The 22,208-nt window shown below is 37.7% G+C and overlaps 1 protein-coding gene and 1 pseudogene across 1 annotated transcript in view; one reads left to right on the top strand and one right to left on the bottom strand.

Annotated features, from left to right (window-relative positions):
* LOC141512643 (guanylate-binding protein 1-like) overlaps window positions 1–22,208 on the top strand; it is a 135,632-nt pseudogene that overhangs the window by 47,586 nt on the left and 65,838 nt on the right.
* The window catches only part of LOC141512642 (guanylate-binding protein 3-like), a 29,913-nt gene that overhangs the window by 6,028 nt on the left and 1,677 nt on the right, over window positions 1–22,208 (bottom strand). Inside the window, 6 exon segments of the mRNA XM_074221741.1 lie at window positions 164–444; window positions 1,875–1,929; window positions 1,931–2,121; window positions 4,437–4,630; window positions 12,697–12,791; window positions 18,488–18,615. Coding sequence (XP_074077842.1) covers window positions 164–444; window positions 1,875–1,929; window positions 1,931–2,121; window positions 4,437–4,630; window positions 12,697–12,791; window positions 18,488–18,615 — 944 coding nt within the window.

Genomic DNA, 22,208 nt, shown 5'->3' with positions numbered 1-22,208 from the left:
CAAGTGAGATTTAGGCTTTCATGCCTCTAACTCCCTAGAGAGACCAGGTTTTCCTCTTATGGACTGGCCTGGAGGACAAAAAATTGGAATGAGTCTGACCAATCTCTAGGTTTCACTCAGAAAAGAGAGTTAAGAGGCAAAGGGAGTAGCTGAGAGAACATACCATCAGTTCCTGCTGATACTGACATGTTTCATCCTTGAAAGAAAGCTTCATGAACATTGAGATGGCTTCTTTCTCACAGTCTGCATGTAGGTTTAGCAAGTCCTGGAGAGTTTTTGTGGGATAGTCCACCTTTAGGTTCATCTGCTCTACATAAAGTTTGCTAGCTTTTTGTACAGCAGCTGAGTTCTCAGTTTCAGTCAATGCCAGCACGGCATTCTCCAGGCAGGGAATGTCTCCACTACAGATTGTCTTCACATAGGTCTCCAGCAGCTTCCCCAAACCTGATGCACAAGATGAAGTTGAAGATGGCCCAAGTGTTAATTATCTAGTAGAAACCATGCCTGACAAATTATTTCTTTGATAATTTTCTGAGGAATTGGTTTCCAATCACCACTAGTCAATTTTCATTGAAGGGGAGATCATGATGACTCAATGCAGTGTCTTCTATGTTTGAACAATTTAGCTGGTTAGGAAGGTCAATTTCTATCACATCTAAATATACCTCTTGTCAAATTCTACTCATTTCTCCTAGTTTTGACCTCTGGATTCAAGTGGAATGAACTTGAGCCTTCTTCCATTTACCTGTTTTTGTGTAAACTTCAGTCCTTTCATTTATTTTCATTAACTTATTCTGAAAATGTTTAACCTTGTCTATGTCTTTCCTAAAGTGAGATCCTAGATTTGAAAAGAAAATACCAGATGGTGCCTAAGTAGAGCCAAATGACAATGAAAATTTGAATAACTTTGCATTTGAGACTATTTTCTCATATTGAGTTGGTAATCCATGTAATTCTTCAGATATATCCCCCAAGAACTATTTTCTATCTTGATCTCACTTTATATCCAAATGGAGAACTTTGCATTTCTTCTTGTCAGGTTCCAACATTCATTTAAGGTCATTGTTTTATTCTGCCAGAATAATATGGTATGTATTAGTTGTTTTTCTAAGCTCTATGTCATCTGATATTGGATCACAATTTTATTTGCCTAACCTTTAACTTTGTCAAAACTATTGAGAATTACCTAAAATCTTGCGGCATGGCATTATAGGCTTTGGTCAATTTCACCTTATGTTCTGAATCTACCTAAATGTATTACCAGCTATTTTATAACTCTATCTTCTTTAGAATTATAGTATTACATACTGCTAAATATTCTCTTAAAATCTAACTAGGTCACATTGACACTATTTTTCTGAAGTGTATCAATCCAATTACATTGTCAAGTAAGGAAGTTTGCTTTATCTGCTGAACTTTAGTGACCTGTACTTCTCTTTCCTTAGTGATTACAATTTGCCCATTTAACAATGTGTTCTAGGCCCTTCTCTTCCACCATGAGGGAGGTGTGCCATTTTGTTAAGATATCTTAATGAAAATCCATTTTTTCACTCTGGAAAAAATGCACTCTAGAATATTGTCAGAATTAGAAGACAAAGTTACTACTTTTTATGTTTTACTAAATCCCATTCACTTCACGTTTGGAGTTTTAAGACAATTGCCTTTCACTACACCTGTGGAACCTGTCTAATTTAATCTCCATCAGAGATCACTGACATCTCAGAATGCATATTCCTAGGAATTTTTAAACTGAAAACTTGGAAAACAAGAACAATAAAACCCAAGTTCATAAGGAGGGCAATCCAAAAATCTAATAATACCTATATACATACAAAGAACCAAATCCAGCTTACATTGGAACAAAGAAAACTTACGATTCCCATTGATCATGATGCCCCCATTAAAGCTCTTGGGTTTTGCATTGGAAAAAGATGTAAGAACAGAAGTTGTCTGCCTGATGCTTGAATGAAGGCTCTAGCTGGCTTTCTTCGACATCTTCAAGATGGGCTAATACTGACTTATCATTTGTTGGACGGTCAAATGTAAAACATTTTTGTTTTGGAAAGAATTTTCTGATGCACTCTCATGGAAGGTTGGCCAGGTGAACTCTGGGGTTCTTCCCTGAGGGGTAAGAAAACAGAGATCATGGAGAAATTGCTGATGAAGGCTGACAATTACTGTATTTCAAATCTTCACTTATCCAATCCTAAGGTAGAATAGTAGACACAGAATCTTTAAAACCAGAAGTATTTCAGGGACAGATTATTAGAAATCCAACTCATTCATTTAATGTAAGGATACTGGATTGTGTTATTCAGAGAAGACACCTAAACATACAGAGAAAATGAATTTTCCCTAAATCTGAATGGAGCCTCTCACAGATTCATACTTAGAGTCACACTTAGTTACGACTCGGGAAATTACTGTACCAATTATAGAAAATGTAGAAAGAGAATTGTGGTTCTCTAAAATGAAAAAAGTCCCAGGACAGGCTCCCAATAATAATAATAATAAAGGAGATCCTCCTTGTTTGAAGTTAATAACAATTCTATCACTCCAAGCAGAATTAGCCATTGAGAGGACACTGTCTCACAGAAGTCATTCTCATCATTTCTTAACCACTTAGTTAAAGTCTATCACCCTAACATCTCTTGAATTTTTTGCCTTCTGTCCACAACACTTCAGTTACCTGAGTTCAGATCCTTATTACCTTGCATTTGGACTTTTGTAATTGCCTACTAAATGATCTTCCAGCCTCTACTTCTTCTTTGCTCCTCCTTTTCGCAGACATGTTACCAAAGTGATATACCAGGTGAACAAGTCTGATTATGGTATTTCATGGCTCAAAAAACTAGCTATCATGCTTTCTTCATGCCTCTGGATCCAATTACATATGCTAGTAAACCTTTCCCAAAGTGGTTCTAATCCTTATAGACTGAATTTGTAATATTCTCCTTATATCCTCTACTTCAGTCACACTGTTCTTTCTACTCTCTGTTCTGTTCCATCACTCATTTGTGGACTTCTAACCCAGGAATCCTTAGTCCTGGACTTTTTTCTCTGTCGCCTTTTTCTCTTGAAACCTATAACTATCTTCATGTCTCTGTTTTGACAGTACCTCCTACACAAAGGCCTTATCATCCCTGGGCCTCTTTGATCCTTTCTACCCTCCTAATTCCCACAGTCATTCCAAATCTATTTTAACCCACTTCTTTTTCACATGTTTTCCTCCACTAGCATATAATTTTTTTAAGGTAGGCATTTTTTACCCTTTCTGCTGAGTACTGAACACAGTCCCTTGGGTAAAGATTTAAATAATGCCTTTTGACCAGAATTGAAGGAACTCATTGTCAAACATAATTTGGAGACATTTCCAGTGAGATCAGTATCCTTACCTTTATGTCTCCATCCACATCTGTCCACAATGAAAGTGGTGTGTAGTTAGAAATTTGTACATTTAGCTTTATTATCCATTATGAAGTGTTAGAAGGAAGTTTATTAGAGCAGTGACAGCTGAATGGTCAGTCAGAAATCTTTAGGATAAGCAAGTTATGTTTTTTTTTAGGTTTTTGCAAGGCAAATGGGGTTAAGTGACTTGCCCAAGGCCACACAGCTAGGTAATTCTTAAGTGTCTGAGACCAGATTTGAACCCAGGTACTCCTGACTCCAGGGCCAGTGCTTTATCCACTGCGCCACCTAGCCACCCTAGCAAGTTACATTTGAGAGAGCACAGTTGGTGTTTTTCTAGCAGGGAAAAACTCTCTGACCTCATTTATCAATGGATATAGAGCTGGGTTTTTTAGAGATCATGGAGTCTAAATACCTCCTTTTACAGATAAGGAGAATGAGGCTCAAAGACATTAAATAACTTGCCCAAAGTCACATAGGTAATGACCACTATGGTTATAATTTAATCCCATGACCTCTGACTCAAAATGGCTTTCCCATTGTGAGAACAGTATGCCTTCTCAAGGATTTGTCTATTTATTATTATGAAAAAGGTCTAGGCTATTTCCACAGAGGAAGAATTCCCCAGGCTGTGCCCTAGACTGAATGCAATAAGCCTTAAAATCAAGTCATTCCCTTTTTTGAAATTCCATGCTCACCACCAATTGCAGAACATATGTAAATATCTGCCTCATTTTGTAAGTTCAAGTGATACAAACCCATCAAAGAATTTAGAAAAAAATCCGTTTTCTCTGGGACTGTTCCCCTTTAAGTGAGGTCACTTCATTTTGGAAATTCTGACTTACCTTCAGAAAAACCTTAAGAGCCTGAAAAACTTTCAACTTCCATTTCTAGAGTCATGAGATTCAAAAGAATAAGCCCTAGGAATAAATAGCTAAGTTCCCAAGAAATGGATAAACATTTGGTGTCAGTTCCCCTTGTACTGCTGAGGGCCAACATGTGCCCAATACTGATTTCTGCTAAATTACCTCTACTGAGTTTCAAGGCATTTTCCAAGTATTCATTGGGAGTGATAGGGTATCCATTTAGCTCCAGCATCAGAGTGAAATCCCACACAGTCCACACAAAATCTGGGAAGAAGCCTACAAACTCTGCTGATTCTTCTCCAACAGCATTGGGTGAGGATTTGACCTTGGTTAGCTCTGTCAACTCTGCTACATATCTAAGATCATGAATAAGGAAAAGATAGCACCCACAACATCAGCAAACTTCCACTTTTACTTGTGTGATCTTCCCTCCTGTGAGTCTTAAAAATTCTCTCCCCCACCTTCCCTTCTGGACTCATGGGATTTCAATTACAGATATTGGGGGGGAGAGCTTTTCAGAGGAGTCTCTTGTCAACTTAATGCTTCTTCATCTTTTTTTTTGGGGGGGGGAGGCAGTGGAATTAAGTGACTTGTCCAAGATCACACAGCTAGGTAATTATTAAGAGTCTGAGGCCGGATTTAAATTTATATTCAGGACCTCCTGACTCCAGGATCAGTGCTCTATTCATTGTGCCACCTAGCTGCCCTAAACTCAATGCTTCCTTAGTCAACTTGGTGAGACCCCAAGTCCCAGTATGATTCCTGACTGCCATAATATTAGAACACAAAATCTTGTAGTGAGCCAGACTATCATGAAGCATATATTAAATATTCATTATGCATCAGGCAGTGTTCTAGACAAATAAAGGCTAAAACCATGGTCTCTGATGTGAAGGAGGCCCAATTCCTATGGGAGCTCAATATTATAAAAACAATCATATTTGTTATATACATGTATATATGCATATATTTTACACATCTATGGATTTATCTGTGTCTGTATGTGTATATTGAGGTAAATGTTAATATATGTATGTATGTATTTAGATATATGTATATATATATGTATATATTCTCATACACATTTTATAAATTTTAAGGATACCTAGAAGACAGCCAGTAATATGATGACACTCGGAAAGACCCCCTGCTGAAGTCAGATTTGAACTGAAGAGGAAAGAAGGGAAGGTAGGAATGGGAGGGAAAAGAGAAAGGATTCCAAATATGAAGGACAGTCAACAAAAAGAACCTGAGTGAAAAGATCAAATATCAGGAAGAACTGCAAAGTCAGTGTGGTTTGAAGGTGGAATATGAGGAGGAAATGGGTAAGAAGGCTGAAAATGTAGGCAAGGGAATGTGGATAAATCTTGACAAGTCAGATGGAAAATTTTATATTTAATCCTAAGGGTAAGAGGATCCACCAGTTAATGATGAAGTGATATAGTCAAATATATTCATTGTTAAAATGACAAATGCAAGTGAATTAAGGATTGTCTGGAGTGGAGAATCTTGCAGCAAGAAGACCAATCAGCATTCTATTGAAACAGTCTAAGGGGGAGGTTATAAAAATCTTCATCTAATAGTAGCAATGTATGAGGAAAGAAGGGGGTACATGGGGGAAATATCATAAAGGTAAAAGTGAAACCTCATGATAAGATTAGATACAGGGAATGAAAATTTAGTGTTAAGGATATCTAGTTCAAGAGGCTAGAAACCATGGTGAATGGAAGTTTTCATGATATTAATAAGTGAGGAAGAGAGAAAGGTTTTGGGAAAAAGATAAGTCTGTACATCTTGACTTTGAGATGTTGTCAGGACATCTATTATAACATCTTCTAAAGACTACTAGAAATGAGAAACTGGAACTCAGTAGAGAGATTAGTGCTGGATAAGTAGATTTGAGGATCATTAGCACAGAGATGATAACTGAATACATTGGAGCCAATGAGATTACTAAGCAAGAATGTAGAATGGAAGAAGAGAAGACAGTTTGGGGCAGAATTTTGCAGGACACCATTGGTCAGTGGCCCTGACCTGAAAGAAAATCCAATTTAAGAGACTGAAGAGAGTCAGTCAGTAGGAGGAGAAACAGGAAAAAATTGTGTCATGGAAATCTCAGAAGTGTATCTAAGAAGTTAATGTACTGAGGCAAAGTCTGAAGCAAAAGCAAAGCCAACAGGAAGAGAACTGAGAAAAGACCGATAGATGTGATAATTAGAGATTATTGATAACTTTGAATAGAGGAGATTCAGTTGAATAATGATATCATAATATAGTCTGCTGAGGGTTGAGAAGAGAGGGAGAGAAAGGGAAGTAGAGGTACTGATTATAAACATTGTCAATAAATTTAGTAGAGTTATAGGATTGTAGTTATTGGGAATAGTCAGATTGAATGAAGGTTTTTTTTTTAAGGATAGGAGAGACCTGGCTAATTTTGGAGGTGACAGGGATGCAGCCTACAAATAGGAAGAGATTCAAGATCAGTGAAAGAGCAAAGATGATAGAATGAATACCCTTTTAGAAAAGACTGTATGAGATGCAATCAAGAGAGCACTTAAGGGACTCTCTTTGGTAAGAAGAGAGGTTATGATTTCCTGCCAAGATGGTGGAGAGAAGACAGGCACTGTGCTAAATTTTCCTGATCTTCCCTCATATCTAATATGAAACAAACCTCTTAACAGAAATTCAATCAACAAAAACCAGAAAGAGACAGAACCTAGGAGAAGAGCATCCTTCTCAAGATTTATCTTCTGGGATTGTGGTTGAGCTGGGTTCAGAAAGCAGAGACTGCCAGGAGGACATGACAGGGAGAGAGTCTGAGAGCAGGACTAGTCTGGAAGCAGCCACGGAGGCATTTACTGTGGGAACTGACATCTGAGAGACATCTTGGGAACCAACTAAGGAGCAGAGGCATTGGCTATGGGACTGATGGTTTGGGGCTTACTGGCAGGGATGGAGAACGAATTCCAGTGCTGCATAGATGCAGACATCTATCCCTGGGATCCTCTGGTCTGGAGGAACTCAGAGTCCATACCCTCATTTCAACTGAAACCTCTACCCTGAACAAACACAATTACAGCCCCCCCCCCCCCCCCAGGCTCAGGTGTGAGCAGCAGAGCTCCCTCAGCTGTGCATAAGGAGAGATATTACCTGACCTCAGGGCATAGCTCACCATTGTTCAAAGATAAAAGTATTCAGCAGCTTTGCCCATACCCTCCAGGCTAAGGGAGAGGGCCTCAAATCAAGGTCACAGACACTCCAGAGAAAGAAACCAGCACCTCTACTGACTAGGCCCTCTAGAGTTACTAAACCCAATGAGTAAAGCCTCTAGACATCCCTAAACTAAACCTCTGTGAACCAGCCCCATCCCCCAACACAAGAACTTAGGAAAATGAAGAAAGGCCAGTAGAAAGGAGTTGTCCATAGGAAAAATTCCTAGAAGGAAAAGACTCTAACTCAGAGAGACCTAGAATGTCTGAGGAGAAAATGACTTGGTCTCCAGCATAAAAAGATTTCCTTGAAGAAATAAGGAAGGGGTAAATTTCATTACATTAAGAGGTACAAATTAACTATTGCAAAAGATGGGAAGAAGGGGGAGGTGAGAATTGCCTGAATCAGATTTTGGCTTAAAGTTAGCATGCATACACTCAGTTAAGTTACGAAACTTATTTTACCTTTCAAGTATCAAAAGGTGAAAAGAGGAGGGGGAGGAAAAGAGGAACCAACAGAAGGAAGGGAAGGAAGAAGGGACAAAGGGAAAGGGGAAAAAGGGATATAGGAAGGCCAACACACTGAAGGTGGTGGTGTTCAGACACAAAATACTGGGGAATATGAAAAAAAGGAAAAAGGGGAAAACTACAAATAGAGGGAAGATAACATGGAGGGCAATAAAAAGGTAGAAATTATGACTTTGAATGAGAATGGGATGAACAATCCCTTACAATGTAAGTGAATAGCAGAGTAGATTAAAAACCAGAATTCTACAATATGGTGTTTATAAGAAACTCATTTGAAGCAGAGAGTTACATATAGAGTAAAGGTACAAGGTTGGAGCAAAATATATTTTCCTTCAGCTGAAGTGAAAATAGCAGAGGTAGCAATCCTTATCTTAGACAAAGCGGTGGCAAAAATAGATAGCATTAAAAGAGATAACGAAGGAAACTATATCCTCCTAAAAGGTACCATAGATAATAAAGTAATTTCAAAACTAAATATGTATGTACCCAGTGGTATAGCATCCAAATTCTTAGAGGAGAAGTTGAAGGAGGTACAGGAAAAACTAGATAGCAAAAGTCTACTAGGGGGAGACCTCAATCTCCCACTCTCAGATTAAGATAAATCTAATCATAAAATAAACAAGAATGAAGTTAAAGAGGTAAATAGATTGTTAGAAAACCTAGATATGATAGACTTATGGAAGAAAATGAATGGCGATAGAAAGGAATATACTTTCTTTTTTGTAATACATGGCACTTACACAAAATTGACCATGTACTAGGGCATAAATACCTAATAATCAACGGCAGAAAGGCCAAAATCATGAATACATCTTGCTCAGATCATAATGCAATAAAAATCACATGCAATATTGGGCCAGGGAGATGCAGACCCAAAATTAATTGGAAACTAAATAACTCCATTTTAAAGAATGAATGGCATAAACAACAAATTATATAAAGAATTGCTTATTTCATTCTAAGTAATGACAATAATGAAACAACATACCAAAAGCTATGGGATATACTCAAGGTGGCTGTCAGGGGATATAGTATATCTTTAAATGCTTACATGAATAAATTAGAGAAAGTGGAAATCAATGCACTAAATATACAACTAAAAATTAGATAAAGAACAAATTTAAAACCTCCAATTAAATACCAAATTAGAAATCCTAAAAATTAGAGGAGAAATTAATAAAATCAAAAACAAGAAACTATTGAAATAATAAATATAACTAAGAATTTGTTATATGAAAAAATGATAAAATTGACATACCTCTGGTCAATTTGATTACAAAAATGAAAGAAGAAAACCAAATTGCTACTATCATAAATGAAAAATGTGAATTCACCAACAATGAGGGGGAAATTAAATGAATCATTCAGAATTATTTTGCCCAACTCTATGCCAATAAATTTGATAATCTAAGTGAAATGGATAAATTTTTAAAAAATATAAATTGCCCAGATTAAATGAAGAGGAAATTAAAAACCTAAATTACCCTATCTCAGAAAAAGAAGTTCAACAAGCCATTATTGAACTCCCTAAGAAAAAATCTCCCAGGTCAGATGGATTCTCAAGTGAATTCTGTCAAACATTTAAGGAACAATTGATTCCAATTTTATATAGACTCTTTGGAAAAATTGGTAAAGATGGAACTCTTCCTAACTCTTTCTATGACACCAATATGGTGCTGATACCTAAACCAAGAAGAGTTAAAATAGAGGAAGAAAATTATAAACCTATCTACCTGATGAATATAGATGGAAAAAAATCTGTAATAAAATCTTAACAAAACAATTACAAGTTATCATCAGGATAATATATTAGAACCAAGTTGGATTTATTCCAGGAATGCAGGGCTGGTTCAATATTAGGAAAACTGTTTGGTTTGTTATTGATATAATTAATTATACTATCAGAAACCACATGATTATATCAATAGATGCAGAAAAAGCTTCTGACAAAATACAGCACCCATTCCTACTAAAAACACTAGAGAGTATTGGAACAAATGGGTTGTTCCTTAGAATAATAAGCAGTATCTATCTTAAACCATCAGCAAGCATAATTTTCAACCAGGAGAGTCTAGACTCATTCCCATTAAGATCCGAGGTGAAACAAGGATGCTCATATCACCACTACTATGCAATATCATATTAGAAATGTTAGCTTTAGCAATAAGAGAAGAAAAAGTAATAAAAGGAATTAGATTTGGGACAGAAGAGACAAAACTCTCACTCTTTGCAGATGACTTGATGTTATACCTAGAGAATCCCAAGAAATCATCCAAAAAACTACTGTAAACAATTAGCAATTTTAGAAAAGTTGCAGGATATAAAATAAGCCCTCACAAATCTTCAAATTTTCTATATATGACTAGCAAGATACAGTAGGAAGAGCTAGAAAGGGAAATCCCATTCAAAATAACCTCAGACAATATAAAATACCTGGGAGTCTATTTGCAAGGCAGACTCAGAAACTTTTTGAAAACAATTACAAAACACTTCTCACAGAAATAAAATTAGATTTAAACAACTGGGCAAATATCAAATGCTAATGGACAGGCCAAGCTAATATAATAAAAATGACAATTCTACAAAAATTAAACTACTTGTTTAGTGCCCTACCAATCAAAATCCCAATAAATTACTTTAATTGGTTAGAAAAAAATTATAAGTAAATTCATATGGAGAAATAAAAAGTTGAGACTCTCCAGGGATTTAATGAAAAAAAGTTCAAAAGAAGGTGGCTTAGCCCTATCAGTTCTGAAATTATATTATAAATCATCATTCATCAAAACTGCCTGGTATTGGCTAAGAAATAGAGTGGTTCATTAGTGGTATAGACTAGGTGCAATAGCGGGAAATGATTATAGTAATCTTCTATTTGATAAACCCAAATAGCTATTGGGATAAAGACTCTCTTCGATAAAACCTCTTGGGAAAGTTGGAAGTTAATATGGAAGAAACCTGGTTTTGACCAACACCTCACACCCTAGAAGATCAAAATGGGTACAAGATTTAGACATAGAAAACAATATTATAAGCAAACTAGGAGATCAAGGAATCGTTTACCTGTCAGATCTATGGAAAGGGAAGCAGTTTATGATTACTGAAGTATGGAGAACATCATTAAAAATAAGCTAGACAATTTTTACTACATTAAATTAAAAATCTTTTGCACAGACAAAACCACTGTAACCAAGATCAAGAGAAATGTAGTAAATTGGGAAACAATTTTTACAACTAGTATTTCTGATAAAGGACTTATTTCTAAAATATACAGAGACCTGTCAAATTTTTAAAAAGAAAAGCCATTCCCCAATTGACAAATGGTCAAAGGAGATGCAAAGGCAATTTACAGATGAAGAAGTCAAAGTAATTCATATTCATATGAAAAATTGCTCTAGATCATTACTTGTTAGTGAAATGCAAATTAAAGCATCTCTGAGGTACCACCTCACCCTTTCAGACTGACCAATATGACCAGAAAGGAAAATGATGAATATTGGAAGGGATGTGGGAAATCTAGGACATTAATACATTGTTAGTGGAGCTGTGAACTCATCCAACATTTCTGGAGAGCAATTTGAACTTACAATTAAAAGACAACAAAAATGTGCATACCCTTTGATCCAGCCATGCAACTACTGAGTCTATACCCTGAAGCGATTATGAAAAAGGGTGGAACTTTCACTTGTACAGAAATATTCATAGCAGCCTTGTTTGTGGTGACAAAGATTTGGAAATTAAGTGAATGTCCTTCAATTGGGGAAAGGCTTAACAAACTGTGATATAAGTATGTGATGGAATGCTATTATTCAGTTAGAAAGCAGGAGGGATGGGAATTCAGGGAAGCCTGCAAGGATTTACATAAACTGATATTAATGAGATGAGCAGAACCAGAAGAACATTGAACATCCTAACAGCATCATGGGGGTGATGATCAACCTTAATGGACTTGTTCATTCCATCAATGCAACAATCAGGCACAACATTGAGGTATATGTGATGGAGAATACCATCTGGATCCAGAGAAGGAATTGTGGAATTTGAACAAAGACCAAAGATTATTATCTTTAATTAAAAAATAAGTTATGTTATTATGTAATTTTGCTATCATTTATACTTTATATTTCTTCCTTAAGGTTATGATTTCTCTCCCATCACATTCAACTTAGATCAATGCATACCATGGAAACAATGTAAAGACTAGCAAACTGCCTTCTATAGTGGGGGTTTGGGGCAGGGAAGCAAGTTTTGGGGGAAATTGTAAAACAGAATAAATAAAATCTTTCTTTAAAAATAGAAGAGAGAGAGGTCATCTCTTCATGTGACACAGGAATGAAGGACAGGATATGGAGGAAGTCCTAGGATGTGAGAAGGAGAGGGGAGAAGAACAGGTTTAGCAAAAATATGGCAGAGGGAAAGATGAAATGTTTAGTCATTTCAGAATTCTTGAACATGGAAATGGAATACTTATGTTTAATGGAAAACTCAATCAAGGTCCACCAAGGCTTCATTTGTGGGACTGGTGACAGCTAATCTGGTTTGGGGACATTGACCCTAAGAAGGTTGGTTACTTAGTTACAGTTATTTCTGGACAGAGTAACTCATGATGAGAGCTCCCAATGTGTAGATAGTTTATCATCTATCCTTTTAAGGGAGCATTAGTATTGCCTGAAGTTCTGAAAGGATACTGCATCTGTTCGATGCTGCTCATGCTGTTGTAGACAAAGGTGCTGCTGAGCAGGATTGCCAGGGCAAAGATCCATGAATCATTCTTGGAGTCCCCCTATAAAACAGATTATGTCATTGGGTTCATTATTCAGCCATTCATTCAAGACACTATATGATCCTTAGAGTCAGTGGTCAATTCCAGTGAAGTCAGGGAATACTTGTCTATTCCATATGCCTTAGGGTTGACTGGAGATTTTGGTTTAAATATCTAGAATCTAGGCATAAGTGATTATACATCTATCTATCTGTCTATCTATCTATTATCTATCTATCTATCTATCTATCTATCTATCTATCTATCTATCTATAATCTATCTATCTGTCTCATCCTTCCTTCTCTTTACTTCACTTTGCATCAGTTTATGTAAATCTAATTACTTTCCAGAATGGCTGAATCAGTTCACAACTTCAACAGTGCCTATTGTCCCATTTCCCCATATTCTTTCCAACATTTATCATTTTCCTTTTCTGTCATATTAACTAATATGATAGATGTGAGATGTTTTAATTTATATTTCTCTAATCAATCGTGATTTAGAGAATTTTTAATTGACTCCAGATAGTTTTGATTTGTCTAAAAACTGTTTTTGTCCTTTAATCATTTTTAACTGACAGATTACTTGGATTCTTATAAATTTGACTCATTTCTGTATATATTTGAAAAATGATACCACTCTCCAACTTTTATGCTTTCCTTCACATTTTGGTTGCATTGGCTTTGTTTTGCAAAACCTTTTTAAATTTTATATGATTGAAATTATCTATTTTTTGAAGCTTTCTGTATTTCGTTTAGTCCCATTTTTTACTCTTCTCCATTGATCTGGCAGGTAAACTATTCTATGTTCTCCTAATTGACTTATGGTTACACCCTTTATACATAAATCAAAATTTGACCTTATCTTGTTATAGGGTGAAATTGTACTCTATACCTAGCTTTCCCCATAGTTCTTTAGTTTTCCCAGAAGTTTTTTCAAGTAATGACTTTTTGTCTCAAAAGTGTGGATCTTCAGGTTTATTATATTGTAGAGTACTATAGACATTTACTGAAATGTATTATATACCTGATCCACTATTTCACTGATGTATTTCTTAGTACAAGATTGTTTTCCTAATTTCTACTATAAATAAAGTCTGATATCTGGTGCTAGATCTTTGTAATACATTGGAAATCTGTTATTAGTTAGGCCACCTTTTACATTTTCTTTCATTTTCTCCTTTGATATTCTTGACCTTTTGTTTTTCAAGATACATTTGCTTTTATTTTTTCTAGCTATATAAAATAATTTTTTGGTAGTTTAATCAGTATGGCAGAGAACAAATAAATTTAGCTATTTTTAATTATATTGGCTTGGTCTATCCATGATCAATTAATGTTTTCCCTGGTGTTTAGATCTCTTTCTATCTCTTGTTGCTGGGTTTTGTTGCTTAAATTTAGACATGCTGGTCATCTATGAGGGTTTATTTTATATCCTTCAACTTTGCTAAAGTTGTTAATTATTTCAACTAGGTTTTTTAGTTGATTCTCTAAGATTATATTATCTGTAAAGAGTGATAGTTTGTTTCCTCATTGTCTATTCTAATTCCTTCCATTCCCCCCCCCCCTTCCTTCTATAAGGTAGCATTTAAAGTTCAGTATTGAATAATAGTGTTGATAATGGGCATCTTGCTTTATACCTTATTATATTGGAAAGGCTTCTACCACATATCCCTATTTCAGATAATACTTGCTAATGGTTCAGATAGATATTACTTATCATTTTAAGATAAGATCTATATATTCCTATTTTCTCTAGTGTTTTTAATAGAAATAGATGCTGTATTTAGTCAATGTCTTTTTATAAATTTATTGAAACAATCATGAGGTTTCTATTAGGATTTTTTTTTTGAGATGGTCAGTTTTGCTCATAGTTTTCCTTACGATGAAGTAGTCTTGAATTCTTGGTATTTTTGTGTTTCAGTATTACCAAGTGTTTTGGTATCACCAAGAAAGCAAGACAATCAACCAAGACAGAGGAGGTTGCATTTGGAAGGCAAGTCAATCTCTGCCCCCCCACCCCACCTTTGACCAGCAACTCCCCTAAGACTTGGAGAGAGACATCCGAGGCCTCTGAACCCAAGACTGCTTCACCTTTTGGAATGCAATGCCACTTAGACAATCCAACCACATTCTGTGCTGGACCCCAAAGTCATTATTTGGGGAAAGACCACATTGAGGAGGGGAATAATTTCAGTAAATTATATTCCTACTTTACCAGCACCAAGACTGACTTCCACCATGAAGTAAACTGGCCAAAGAGGTCTGGAGAGGGCAGAACACTAATCCATCTGGTATTCCAACCCCAGCTCCCATCAGCCTAGGTGAATTCCTCAATAGTGATGTCTCTGTATGAATTTGTCTTTTGTCACAGTTGTTGATGATTAAGGAAAGAATGTTTCTGCTACCAAAATCCTTGGCATTTTCAAGTGACTCAACAGCAGAAACTGATATAATTTTAGCAGTGGAAATGACATTAAAGAAGAGGCATTACCAAGTATTTTTTGTTTCCCCCTAAAGAAAGACTCTGGCACCTCTCTGTCTAGGAGCTGAAAGCTCTTCTGTGTTGTCTCATCCATTAGAATGGGAGCTACTGGAGACATTGAGTAAAGTACTTTGTCCAGACTAAGCACTTAGGAAATGCTTTTTCATTCATTCATTCATTCATTCATTCATTCATTCATCTTAGCTTGACCAATTTTACAGAATTTTTAAAGCATGGAAGAGATTAAGTGCCTCAGTCTCATGCAGCAAAAGAGCATTAAGTTTCTTAGAGGAACTAGAAAACTAGAGGAGAGAAGGAAATATTAGACCATTTACAGTACAATATAAAACTAAATCATTGTCTCCCCAGAGATTCAGGAAGGACCAAACCTATGTCTGAATAGGACAGCCCAGAGAGAACATTAGTAAGCAAAAAGACTTTGTAGGGACTGTGATTAACAAAGACTGTGAGTCTTGTTCAGTACAAGGTCAGACTCTGTATGCATTTTTCAGTCTCTCTAGGTTTCCCTATTCCTTTTTCTGTAAAAAGAGGAGATTAGTTTACATTTCCTTGGGGTTCTTTTCAGATTTAGATCAATGATTCTATGACCAGGTTGAAAGTTTGGGCCTCATCTTATATAGTGTTAAGAAGACCAACTTTATGTTAATGGGTAAGTAGAAGCATGTCACTTCTGTGCTCAAGAAACTTTGGTGGCCACTCATTGTCTCTAGGATAAAACACAAATCCCTCTTTCTCTCTGTGACTCTATTTTATGTTTCACAGGCTATATTTCAGAATTTCATGCTTTTTACAGAATATTCCATGACTTGAATTCTCTCCCCCTCTATTTCCCCCTTAATCAATCTCTCTCTCTCTCTCTCTCTCTCTCTCTCTCTCTCTCTCTCTCTCTCTCTCTCTCTCTCTCCCCCCCCCTCTCTTTCTTTGTCTCTGTCTTTCTCTCTTTCTCCCCTTTCCCTCATCCCATCTTAGACACCTTGGATCCATTAACTTCCTTCCTGTCTGGCACAACTTATGTGTCAGCTCCTTCAAGAGGACTTTTTCTGATGCCTCAGGGTCACTAATCAAATCACTTTGAGGTTATTTAATATACTCTCTTGTACCTATGCGTATTATATAAGATATTAGATCTTTGCAACTTGGGTGGCATTGTGGGCTGACATTCCAAATCAGTTATTGGGGAGAGGTGAAAATGCTGTGAAATCTTGGATTCTAGATTACTCTGTGTGTGGGGGTGGTGGTGGGGGAAGTTGTAGCTCCCAGATAGCTAGTGAGTGTTACAGCAGCAAAGATTTTCTGTAAGTACTCAGGATATGTACTACCACCAAATGGGGCCTACCTGGTTTCTGTTTTTGTATAGGAAAGGTCTAATGTCTGCTGCATAGCTATAATGCACATTTTCCCCAAATTTCCTGGTACTAAGTCTAGAGTCACAATAGACAAGATGAGATATCAGATATGGGGTGGGAAAGCTCATTCTTCTATCTATCCTTAGGGTGTGAATTTTATTAGATACAAAAGAAGACTTCATTTAGTCATTGTTGAACTTTGGAAACATGGAGAAATCTTCTTGGCAGGTGAGGGGCACACAATTGCCCATGGGAAATTGGTGTGAAACAATTTTGGGGTACTGAGGAGATTTTTTTAATCTTCTAAAAAGTTTTTGTCATTGGCAAAGGAAAGGACCTTGGCAATGAATCCTTCCATTTTTCATGAAAGGTTTGAACTTCAGGGACCATCATCACCATCCTGGTTGACTGAATTTTTGATTCTCATCACTTCTTACTTCCCTCAATTGCCTCTGCCCTTTGAATGGAGGATTGGAGGATGCAATAGTAAATTCAAAGCCTTTTCTTAGAGGATACTCAGAGCAGAACTTTCCAGGTGATTCTCCATTTTCTTCTTGGTTTTGGCTTCATGCAGTATCATTCCCTTGCATAGGATTTCTCCTTTTCCCTTAACTTATTTTCAATTTCTTTTTTTACTCTTTTTTTGTATTATTTTGTATCCTCAGCTTAGCAAGTGTCTGGCATCTAAGAGTTGCTTGATTCATTTTTATTGAATTGATATGGCATAGTCATATTCCTCTGGGGGAGGGGGAACAATAGGACTTTTGCTGATAAGACTTCACAATTTTCCCTTTGCCATAAAAAATTAGGAAACCACGAATCAGATGCAATAGATTGTGTTATGGGATTATAAGTTTCTCTGACTTTTATATATACCTTGCCAATAGCTTGCATCTGTGCATTACTTTATATTTGTGCCTAAACTTTGCAAACTATTTTACACAGATTATTTCATCAGAGCCTGACAATAACCCTAGAAAAGAGGTGCTCTTTTTATTCCCATTTTATTTTATTTTATTTTATTTTTTAGGGTTTTTCAAGGCAAATGGGGTTAAGTGGCTTGCCCAAGGCTACACAGCTAGGTAATTGTTAAGTGTCTGGGACTGGATTTGAACCCAGGTACTCCTGACTCCAAGGCTGGTGCTTTATCCACTATGCCACCTAGCTGTCCCTTATTCCCATTTTAAATGAGTAAATTGAGTTGCAGAGGATTCAAGTGATTTTCATAGGGTCAAACAGTTCATGCCTGCCTTGAGGTAGAATTCAAACTCAGATCTCTCTGACCCTAAGTCTATCACATTATCTATGATGTCCCCTGAAGGGAGGGAGGACTAGCTGACTTTGACCTTTATCTGCCCTGAACCCTGCAGATGGTAGGGTTTTAGCAAATGCTACCTACTTGGTAGACTGATCTTTTTTAATTTATTGGTGAATTTATAGTCTGAAAGAATAGGTTCAAAAAGTGAGTTTTGAGAGGCTTTTTAAAGAAAAGGGAACCTCATGCAACAAATGGGATTCTCAGTCAACCAGGTTGAACTGAGGTGCAGTACCAACCTCATCTTGGAGCTTTGATCAGTGTGTTCTCTCAGCCCATCTATTTCAGCAATTGGAAGTTCTGGGAAGTCCTTGATACTCATAGGACCCTGCAATGGGCTTTATGTTTAAATGGCATGATCTTCTTGCTCAAAGTGATGGCAGCATCCCAGAACCCCAGGCTCAGTCTAGGACCCACCCATCTTGATCAACCGACAGACACACAGCACAGGCATCCTTGGCAACACCACATTATACCCACCCAGGCCTGCCCAGATGGAAGAAGCCATTCCTTCTAAGTCAGACAGAGGGAGGGGAATGATTCAATTTACCTTTTCCACATCTCCAAGACCTTCAGTATCAAGAAGAACTAAGACATGGTCAGGTTTTCTGGGGTGATAGATACACCACATCCAGATGCCCTTTGTGTGAGACTGTACGGTGGCTCCAAGGGAGAATCCTGCAAGGGAAGGATGAGATATGAGGGAATAGTGGAGGCAGGAAGCCTGGAGGCTGGCTGCACCAGTCAAAGCCTGGGTCCTAGAGGAGGAGATGCAAATGTCCTCAGTCTCAGTGGGGAAAGAATAAGAGCAAGCATCATAGTTAGCAGTTCTGCAGCACATTTTCATTCTGTCCTCACAGTAATTCTGTGATTTAGGTGTTTCTTTTATCTCCATTTTACAGAAGAGGAAACTAAGCCTGAGGGAGGTAATTAGTAGCCCAGGGTCACCCAGTCACTAAGCAGTAGAGGCAGCTTTCACACTGTCCTCCTGGCTCCCAGTCCCACATTATCAAATATTAGCAGGGGCAGCTAGATGGCACAGTGGATAGAACACCAATCCTGGAATCAGAAGGACATGAATTCAAGTTTGACCTTAGGCACTTACTAGTTATGTGACTTTGGATAAGTCACTTAACCCTGATTGCGTCACATCCAGGGTCATCTTCAGTTGTCCTTATTCTTAACTAGCCACTGGACCCAGATGGCTCTGGAGGAGAAACTGAGACTGGTGCCATAGCACAGCACCCCCCCTCCCAATCCAATTCATGAGCTTGTCATGGCATCACTTCCCCTGATATCCTGGTCTTCTTCAAGAATGAAGACAAACATTAGCCAATATCAGCAGTTAGGGAAAAGGGAATGCATATATTCACTTCACCTAGAGTGCTGGGAGATCAGATTTCTGGGGTAAGATCTGTGGTAAAGAAGGTAAAAAAGATCAATGAGAGCTGCATGTCTACCAGGATACATCATGGTTCTTAACAGTAGCAGCCACCCCTAAGGCTACAAAAGGTATAAACCACCCCAGAAACCTGAGCATAGAGAATAAAGAGAAGCCCAGGGAGAGCATCATGAGAGTGTTAGTAGAGAGCTGAGACCCTGGGCAAGAAATTGAATTTCTGTCTGGCCCTGCCCCATCCAGCCCCCCAGGCAGGAAAATAGATGATGTATAAGGGAAGAGGAAGTCTCTACTCTGCAGGAATCAGACACACACACACACACACACACACACACACACACAGAAAGTACCTAGAAATGGGATGGTTTCCTAGAGTGGAGTCAGTTTCAGTTTCATTCTGACTCAGCAAGTTGTTGCCTAAAATTGTATTTACCTGAAATCCCAAACTCTACATGTGTTGTGCAAGGAAAGGAAAGAGGCAGAAGCACCAGGTCCTGTGCTAAGCACTTCACAAATATCATCTCATTGATTCTGACTACAACTCTGTAACATAGATGCTATGATTATATTCATTTTACAGTTGAGGACATCAAGGCAAACCAAGATCAAGACACTTGTCCAGAATCACATTGTCAGTGTCCAAGTCCAGAACTGATCCTAGGTTTTGACTTTGGGTCAAGCCTTCTGTCAACTTTGAGGCTTGTCCAGAATGCCCACGAAGACACACGTTTACAGAAAGGTGGCATTCTCCTTGACTCCCTTATAACTCAACTGCTTTCCACTTAAGGAAAATTTTCTATTTACTGTTTTCTGTCATTTTAGTTTTGGTAGGTATTCGTTTGTATTTTATTGTTTATTTAAATATTCTTGTTGCTTAAGACTATATTTTTGTAATCATTGACTGATCAAGTTTATTCTGAGTTTTTCTAGTAGCAAAGTAGAGGTAAGAATCTTATACAATTTTTTGTACAGATGTACATTTGTACAACTACAAGTTAGATGTGAGTGTGAGCCCCAGAGGCAACCGATTATTGTGGTTGTGAACCCTTACAAAAGATGCTGGGATGGGAGTGCCTACTTACTGTGTAGAGACACCACTGAAAGGCCTTTACATACAAAATGAAACATTTTAGAGGAAGCTGGGACCATTCTTTTTAGGTTTTTGTAAGGCAAACGGGGTTAAGTGGCTTGCCCAAGGCCACACAGCTAGGTAATTATTAAATATCTGAGACCGGATTTGAACCCAGGTACTCCTGACTCCAAGGCCTGTGCTTTATCCAGTACACCACCTAGCCACCCTGCTGGGATCATTTTTTTAGAAAGAACATAATGTAACTGGGGCTCTATGAGAGATTTCTGACAGCAGGGATCTTTGCCAGATTCCCAGAGAGTAATCCAGGAAGGAGAAAGCAGGATGGTGTGACTGAGGAAACCCTGCTATATTTTCCTGAGAAGATATATTTTCTGGTGATTAGTCGGGGAGGATTGTAGAAGGCTGTCCAGGAGGAGATTGATGGACTAACTTCTGGTTTTCTAGGTTGATGAAGTGATAGGTAGAGGCTATTTTGGCACTGGAAACGTTCAATATTGAATGAACCCAGATTTGATATACTGTGAAAGCTTAGTCCCTGGTGAAGCTCCCTTGAGATGGAGATGCTTGAACATCCAGTAACCCTGAGAAATTTCTCTTTTTTTTGTGTATCCTTGGTGGAAATGGAGCATCACCAGAGAGGGATACAAATCTGTTGTCAAAAGGAGACATATCATATCATATTATACATCACAAGCTTCCAAATAGATCACTGTTTAAATAGTTTTAAAACTTATATCATAAAAGAATTAATATTGGATGGAAGGCAATACTTTCACAACTGTTTACAAGAACAAAAGTTCTTTATTGACTATGTCATCAGGCAAAATATAAATACATTTGAATAAAATTGAAAAGTAATTCAACCAAAGTCAGTGAGAATTATTAATGGGATTTTGCAGCATTGAACATTCTGTTTAGACCAATCTCTTTACTTCCAGAGTAGTGGTCCTGGATCAAATTTTACCAGTATATGTCTTAATTTAGTTGGCAGATCCTGAAAGTCATGATTTGGTTCTTCTGCCTCTTTCCTTTCCTTACACCCCACATGTAGAGTTTGGGAGTTTAGGTAAAAGACAATTTTTAGACAACTTGCTGAGTCAGAATGAAACTGAAACTGGCCGATTCTAGGAAATCACTGGTTTCAAGAAAAAGTGAGAGTGTGTGTGTGTAGGGGGTGGGGCTATCAACCGAACTAGCACCACCACAACTGCTGAGCACCTGCCACATTTGCCAAGTAATCCCAGGAGGTCTGTGAATAGCAGTAAGCCCCAGACTATCAGCAATCCTGCCAGTATGGCCCACAAATCCAAAATGTAGAAATGCAGTTGTGAAGTCTCTGTCCTTACAACTGCTAGCTAACTGGCCCACACAGAACTGGAAATCCAGCCTCAATCAATCTGCTAGCTTTCCTTAGCAGGTAAGAAGATCAAATCCCTTTCTCTATCTTGATCATCCCTTCCCCTCAGACACTGGAAAGATATCTCAAATCCCTTTCCCTCAAACCCTTAGGAAGAGGAGCACCATTAACCCCTAAATCCCTCTAACCTTGCTTCCTGCTTCTTCACTGCAACCATTATTTTGGGGAGTGGTCCCTCTGATATAGGGGAAAACCCTCCGTACCATGATCACCACCAAGAGCTGACCAACAGTCACTTATTGGCATCCCCCATTAGTAGCAGGTAAGTCTCAGACCCTGTAAACAATAGCATCCTCTTCACCCTGGCCCCCAGTCCTGAACCCACCCAGGCAGTTGTGGTCCAGGGGAATAGCCCCTTAGTC

This window comes from Macrotis lagotis, chromosome 2 (genome assembly GCF_037893015.1).
Source record: "Macrotis lagotis isolate mMagLag1 chromosome 2, bilby.v1.9.chrom.fasta, whole genome shotgun sequence".
In the NCBI taxonomy this organism is placed as follows: Eukaryota; Metazoa; Chordata; class Mammalia; order Peramelemorphia; family Peramelidae; genus Macrotis; species Macrotis lagotis.
The sequence above is the reverse complement of the archived record's forward strand: the minus strand, read 5'-3'. Positions and strand labels throughout refer to the sequence as shown.